Consider the following 7,317-nt stretch of genomic DNA (forward strand, 5'->3'; position numbering starts at 1 on the left):
ACGTCAACACGCTACGCTCCCTCTGTGCTGCCTTCAGGTGCTGCTAAAGATCAAATGAATTACCGCCAGTAAAACCAAACCCGAGTGGTCGTCTACACAGCACTAAACAGAACTAATTTACTCTAAATTCCCCCCTTCACGCCGCAGATTTCCTATGGTATATTTTGCTGCTTACTCATTATACATCAATAATAATAATATATCACTGAGAGCTGTTTTCTCTTTATCCCTTTGACCATAGCAGTCTTCTACCTAACCCTCAATAAAGTAGTATTTGACCTCCTTGTACTCTTTTTCTGCTGTATCCTTGCACGGAAATACATTCAAAATCTTTAGGATTTTTATTGTTAACATTACCAAACTGTTATTTGACAAATAAACATTTTTTTGGGATGGTATTTCAGAATAAATTTAAATTGTCAGTTTCCTGTTTAACTAGTGCTGGAATGTCACTTTTAATATTACAATTCATTGCCCTTGATGAAAATAATAATAAAATAAAACCACTCTCTGAATAATATCACTGACAAAGTCCTCCAGATAATCACAGATGGAGTAGTTTTTTGTTGTACGACAGAACAGCCTCAGGACAACAGGATCCCTCTGGAAGTTTTGTACATATCCTGGAATCTCTTAGTACAGAGCTATGATACGCCAGGAGCAATAAAATAGATCATTTAAAGCTGCTCTCTCAGTTTGCCAAACTACTTTGCAGCTGGTCACAGTCTGTGCCATCAGAGGTTCCAGAATCATACTTTTAATCAAATGACTCATGGGCATCAAAGAAGACATTACTACCCAGATCAAAGTCTTCACACCTCAGCTCTTTAAACCTCAGCTAGTGTTTGGCAATTCCTGTATACGCTCACCTAAAGGAGTTTTAGGAACACCTGTTCAATTTCTCATTAATGCAATTATCTAATCAACCAATCACATGGCAGTTGCTTCAATGCATTTTGGGATGTGTTCCTGGTCAACACAATCTCCTGAACTCCAAACTGAATGTCAGAATGGGAAAGAAAGGTGATTTAAGCAATTTTTAGTGTGGCATGGTTGTTGGTGCCAGACGGGACGATCTGAGTATTTCTCAATCTGCTAAATTACTGGGATTTTCACGCACAACCATTTCTAGGGTTTACAAAGAATGGTGTGAAAAGGGAAAAACATCCAGTATGAGGCAGTCCTGTGGGCGAAAATGCATTGTTGATGACAGAGGTCATAGGAGAATGGTCCGACTGATTCAAGCTAATAGAAGAGCAACTTTGACTGAAATAACCACTCGTTACATCCGAGGTATGCAGCAAAGCATTTGTGAAGCCACAACACGCACAACCTTGAGGCGGATGGGCTACAACGACAGAAGACCCCACCGGGTACCACTCATCTCCACTACAAATAGGAAAAAGAGGCTACAATTTGGAAGAGCTCACCAAAATTGGACAGTTGAAGACTGGAAAAATGTTGCCTGGTCTGATGAGTCTTGATTTCTGTTGAGACATTCAGATGGTAGAGTCAGAATTTGGCGTAAACAGAATGAGAACATGGATCCATCAGGCCTTGTTATCACTGTGCAGGCTGGTGGTGGTGGTCTAATGGTGTGGGGTATGTTTTCTTGGCACACTTTAGGCCCCTTAATGCCAATTGGGCATCGTTTGAATGCCATAGCCTACCTGAGCATTGTTCCTGACCATGTCCATCCCTTTATGGCCACCATGTACCCATTCTCAGATGTCTACTTTCAGCAGGATAACGTACCATGTCACAAAGCTCGAATCATTCAAAATGGTTTCTTAAACATGACACTGAGTTCACTGTACTAAAATGGCCCCCACAGTCACCAGATCGCAACCCAATAGAGCATCTTTGGGATGTGGTGGAACGGGAGCCTCATGCCATGGTTGTGCATCACACAGAATCTCCATCAACTGCAAGATGCTATCCTATCAATATGGGCCAACATTTCTAAAGAATGCTTTCAGCACCTTGTTGAATCAATGCCACGTAGAATTAAGGCAGTTCTGAAGGCGAAAGGGGGTCAAACACAGTATTAATATGGTGCTCCTAATAATCCTGCAGGTGAGTGTATGTCCACACTGTTGCTGATTCTTGATGAAGTGACTGCTTCGACCAGCGAATGAGAATGTATTGTCTTCTGAACTGACAAACTCCTATTTATGTCAACTCTCTTTTTAGCTTTACGCTGCAGAATCCAATAATGTGGCATGTTCCTAGTATTGGTCGGATTCACAGAGGAAAAAAGTAAGGCTTAGTTTCATATCTGAAATAAAAGTTCAACAAGCCTGTGTGTTATGATTAAAATCTGTAATCATTAAATGTAGACTTTACTGTGCAATGTCAGAGTAAATGAATAAACTAATTGCATTAGTTAATTCATTTAGTTAATGCATTATCCCAAAAGCCTACACATTTTAACTGACACATCTTAATGTACATTGTTGGTTTGGGCTCAGTGTCACTGTGGGCTCATGTTTTAACTTCATGGTTGATATTAACGTAACATTTCATACGAATCACGTAGTGAGCGGAGAATGATTAACGATTGAATTAGCATTCCTTTTATTACCTTTTTACTTGCCATCAGGTGGAAATGTTTTTATACTTATGTTTATGTTTTTAGTGTACATTGCCATATTTCTCCTCTGTATCCTCCTTGGCAAACAACTATGTGGAGAGGGTGGGGTCTGTGCGGGATAATGTAAGTAAGGCTTGTATCATGTGAACACGCAGACAGTTTTGCGGTCATTACTTAGTTTTCCTTATGGGGATGACAGAAACTACCCACTATAGCTTTAACCAGAGTTCTCTTGCGGCTAAAACTAGAGTTGAATGAGGTCTTTCTTGTCCTAAGTTATTTAGTTTACAGAAAAACCTTACATTTTAACTTTTGTTTATTTGACCCAATTAAACAACAGAAAGATATTTCACAACAAAAAGATAAAGATCAGATTAGGACCATGCACAGGGGTCCTCCCCAGTCAAAACTGAATATCAACACTGACGTTTTTGTCCTTTTTCTACACTTTGACGTTTAACGCTTCTTTTCACTACCATGTACAGTAAAAACATCACTAACAAACTTATTTCCACTAGTTTTACACTTATGTTTGGAATTCATGGTAAATAAACCTAATTTATAGGAAATTACCTAATTGGGGATTTAAAAAAATTATGATTTATTTAGACTAATATAATATATAAAGGAAGGATAATCACAGCCTTGTATAGGTAAATGAATATTGTTTTAAAACATTGAATGAAGTGTGTGTGTGTTTGTATGTTTTTTCCAAGATTATTTTTGGGGCATTTTTAGGCCAGCTGAAGAAATGAAAGGGGAGAAAGAGGGAATGACTTACAGGAAAGGGCCGCAAGTTGGAGTCGAACCCGGGCTGCTGCCTTGAGGAGTAAACCTCTGTACTGTATATGGGCACCCGCTCAACCAACTGAGCTAACCAGGCGCCCAGTATGTGTATTTACAATAAAGACATGATAAAAATACGATAATTATTTATGGATAATTATTTATTATCAATAACAATCATTTGCATCATGCAACAGTAAAATAAATCTAAAAGTACATTGTTCAAAAAAGAAGGGGGGTTACAAAATAAATAAAATAGGAGGGGGAGAGATCAGCTCAGGCACTTATAAAATTATTTCAAATTATGTAAAAGAACAGTCTGGTATAGTTCACTGGTCCATATAAGTATTTATACATAATATACACAAGCTTACTTTGTTAAGAGATAAACTTTTATAAAATAGTGTTATTCTTGCCAACACAAAAGAAACAGGCAAGTTGTGAGATGTCAATGTGTACATCGAGACCATTTCATGAATTGTAATGCAAGTTTGAGATGGAAAAGATAATCAACTTTGAGACTTTCCCACATTCTAGAAAGTATTTTCGGATAAACAATAAGTAACCTTCTAATAACTGTATATAGACCAACAAATGTAAAATAAAATATATATAATAATAATAATAATAATAATAATAATAATAATAATTGCTGAAGGTTATTGAAGGCATCACAGTAGTTAAACAAGATAGCAAAATAAATTTATATGTATTTCCCTTAAGGCACCTCAACCAAGGTGTTCATTCAAATTAATACCAGGCGAAAATAAAATAAACCATGAAAACTATGTGGTTTGAAAGCTCAGAATTTGCTGAGAATTTCCTGTCAGATGCAAAGTTGTGGAAATGATACCGAAAAAAACAACATCTAACAATATGACCATGAGCACCTGAGCCCTGCTCGATGAAAAGAAATCTGCAAAAATGATTACTGTGCCTAAAACTGTTGTGGAACTAAAAACAGATTTGGTTAAAAAATGCGTCATGCGTTTTAATCTCTGTCAAAAAAGGAAAGAAAAATATTAAAATAAAAACAGAGCAGAAGTCTGTTTAGGTCTAACAAATTAAAATAATTTCATTACTTGTCTCAAGATTCACCGGTTTTGGTCTCTGCAGCAACGCTAGTCTCCCTCACATCAGGGTGCTCCTCTGAGGGCTGTGGGGCCACTGTGCTAGGAGCCAGATCCTCCTCGTCATTCTCTGCCTCTCCCCCTTCATTGGTGGGAGACTGGAAGCCACTGTTGTCATGTGGAGGCAAAGGGAAGTCAGATGTTGCCTCAGGGAGGCTCTCTGGAGTGGTTTCTGTAGCTCCAGATAGGATTTCCTCAGGTGGCGGTGGCAGTGGCCGTGTTTCCTCTGACACCTCCAGGTCAGAGTGCAGTTGTTCCTTCACCATCGGCATTTTGTCCCCTCCCTTACCCTTCTCTTCCACGACTGAAGCACTTTTTGGAGCAGATTCAACCCTTTGTGGGAATTCTTCTTTACCCTGTTCCTCTGACTTGGCTTCCTCTTCCTTCAAAACATTTGACAAGTCAGGAGGGTTCTCTGAAGCTCTAGGACTTGCAGATCCATTTTGGTCAGCAGAACCTTTACCATCCGAGTTCTCTTTCCCATCTAAATCCTCCTCCTCTCCATCCTCTTCTGGGATGTCATTGACACGAGGCACCTCCATACATGACTCGTTGGGCAGGACTGATGAGCCTTCCTCCTGGATCATGGACACCACCTGCTTCATCCTCCTTCTCTTCTGGGACGCCCCACCTTCACCCTCACCCCCCCACTCAGTGTCCTTTTCTGCTTCATCCACCTCTTCCTGGTTTCCTGCGTACTCCCCGGCCCAGTCGATGGAAGGGTTTTCTCCAAGGAGGTGCAGGCTGGGATCGCTGTTGCTGAGGACAATGCTGTCTCTGTATAGGTTGTGTCTCCTCTGGACCGCTGCCTCCTTCACAGCTACAGAAGGAAAGAGGTCAAAATATGCATGATAAGTGGTAAAGAAAAAAAGAGTGTCCTAAATTAACAGTATGAAGTGCAAAACTTTGACCTAGATGATGATTTGAACTAGATTTGTGATCTGTTCTTCAGGGGTCCTGAAATTTTGTTAAAAAGGAACTTATAATGTAACTATTTTTTCAGGAAATTTCCTGGAAAAGACTTTTATCTGTTTTGTTTTTTTTGGCTTCTGTGGCCTTTAACTGATTGGATTGCTTGAAGACAGGAAAGGGGAGAGAGAGGGGGGGGGACGACATGTAGCAAAAGGCAACGGGGGTCAGATTTGAATAAAGGCAGCTGCAAAGGACTCGCTCCTGTAATCTGGTAAAACAGCTGAGCCATCGCAAATGCCTGACAACAACAAATGAGAAGTCATTTTTTCAGGGAATCATGTCATTATCTGGATAGCGCAGGGTGGTACGATGTGAAAAAAACAGCCGCAGAAATATTCAGCCACAGGCAGATGGTGGGTTTTTGATTTCCATTTAAATGTGCAATACACTCTTGTGCATTGCGCAGCGTGACCCCCACTTGTTTCTCCGTGTCTTAAACCAAAAAAGTAACTGCTTCTGTTTATTTTTACATTTGGTATGTTTTAATTTTTTTAAGCTTTTTGTATAGTTAAGAATTTGTTTATTATTGGTAAAATGTATGATGGGCGGCTGTTGCTCAGTGGTCGCCTGCCAACTGGAAGGTTGGCAGTACGATCCCTGGCCCTGCAGTCCCATGTCGAAGTGTGCTTGGCAAGACACTGAACAGAGAGTTGCCCCCAATGCTACGCCATCGAAGTGTAAACGTGTGTGAGTGTTTATCTGATGATTTTTTGGTACTAATAAGATTTTTCCCCCAGTGATAACCAAAGAGCTCAGTAAAGCAACATCCTGATCCGCTTTGAGAGTGTGAGTGTAGAAACAGACAAGAAAAATAACACTGTAGAAAACTAACCCATCGTGATGTCCTTCATCACAGAGTGCAGTACCACCTCTTCAAAGATGTTCTCCACCAGAATGAAACGGGAAAAGTCCTCAAAGATCAGCTCCTGGAAGCGGGGGAGCTCCTGGGTTTCACAACAACAGTCAAAACCTTTTAACATCTGAATTTAATTTTTGTTTTAACACTCTGAAGGGCAATTTCGCATAGATTTTGAAATGTGCTTTGTCAGGGTTTTTGCGTAAAACTGTTCTCCATAGGTTTCATATTAAAAGGTTCAGAACAAACTCAGCTTTCCATACAGCGACATCCCCATTTTTCCTAGAGCAATATATAAAGAGATAATTTGGTCCTCAAATCTCTTTTGAAAAAAATTAAATAACTCATGTTTTGTACAAATTGTTTGGTAAATTAGTTTAAAACACCAAAAGTCTTAGGTTATATATGATAAAAAAGTTAATAAATGTGTGAAATGAAATTTTGTAATATTGCTTTTTTGAGTAGGAATTCAAACATTTGGACACCCCGGTGCATTTTTTGTCCTCAGAGGGTTAACCAGACATCTCTAAACATGCTCATTTCAGGGTAGTTTTTATAACAAATGAAAGTATTATTCTAATGCAGATTAAGATGAGCAGAATCCAGACCGTTATCCTACCGTCTCTTTATACTGTTTTTTAAACTAGTATCATTAGTACTTTTTTTTTTTTTGTCTAGAGTTAGATGACAAAGATATATGGTACAGTTTGACACTGCATACATACATTCATTCCCAGCACATTTTGGACAGTTTCCCTAAGACCTTCAAATGGGGGAACACATGAATCAAAATAGTTATGTTAATAATTGGAGTTTTTAGTGACAAAATGCTCTGAGAATCACCGATGCACAGGAAGGGCTGAGCTGCTTCAGCATGTAGGGGATGAAGATCTGGAGGAGAGCCTCACGGAAGAATCGCTTCCTCACTGTGCTGCTGTCATAGTCAAATTTCTGAAACACACACACACACACACACACAC

At 39.4% G+C, this 7,317-nt stretch overlaps 1 protein-coding gene and 1 long non-coding RNA gene across 2 annotated transcripts in view; one reads left to right on the top strand and one right to left on the bottom strand.

Moving 5' to 3' along the window:
- The first annotated feature begins 2,728 nt into the window (after nucleotides 1–2,728).
- The window catches only part of LOC117944798, an 11,531-nt gene continuing 6,942 nt past the window's right edge, over nucleotides 2,729–7,317 (top strand). Inside the window, exon 1 of the long non-coding RNA XR_004656661.1 lies at nucleotides 2,729–2,819. This is a non-coding gene — a long non-coding RNA (uncharacterized LOC117944798). The remainder of the gene's footprint in view (nucleotides 2,820–7,317) is intronic.
- niban2b (niban apoptosis regulator 2b) overlaps nucleotides 3,828–7,317 on the bottom strand; it is a 44,239-nt gene continuing 40,749 nt past the window's right edge. Inside the window, exons 12-14 of the mRNA XM_034871887.1 lie at nucleotides 7,181–7,288; nucleotides 6,314–6,425; nucleotides 3,828–5,329 (exon numbers count right to left, since the gene is read on the bottom strand). Coding sequence (XP_034727778.1) covers nucleotides 4,467–5,329; nucleotides 6,314–6,425; nucleotides 7,181–7,288 — 1,083 coding nt within the window. The 3' untranslated portion in view covers nucleotides 3,828–4,466. The remainder of the gene's footprint in view (nucleotides 5,330–6,313; nucleotides 6,426–7,180; nucleotides 7,289–7,317) is intronic.

Source organism: Etheostoma cragini, chromosome 5 (assembly GCF_013103735.1).
Source record: "Etheostoma cragini isolate CJK2018 chromosome 5, CSU_Ecrag_1.0, whole genome shotgun sequence".
In the NCBI taxonomy this organism is placed as follows: domain Eukaryota; kingdom Metazoa; phylum Chordata; class Actinopteri; order Perciformes; family Percidae; genus Etheostoma; species Etheostoma cragini.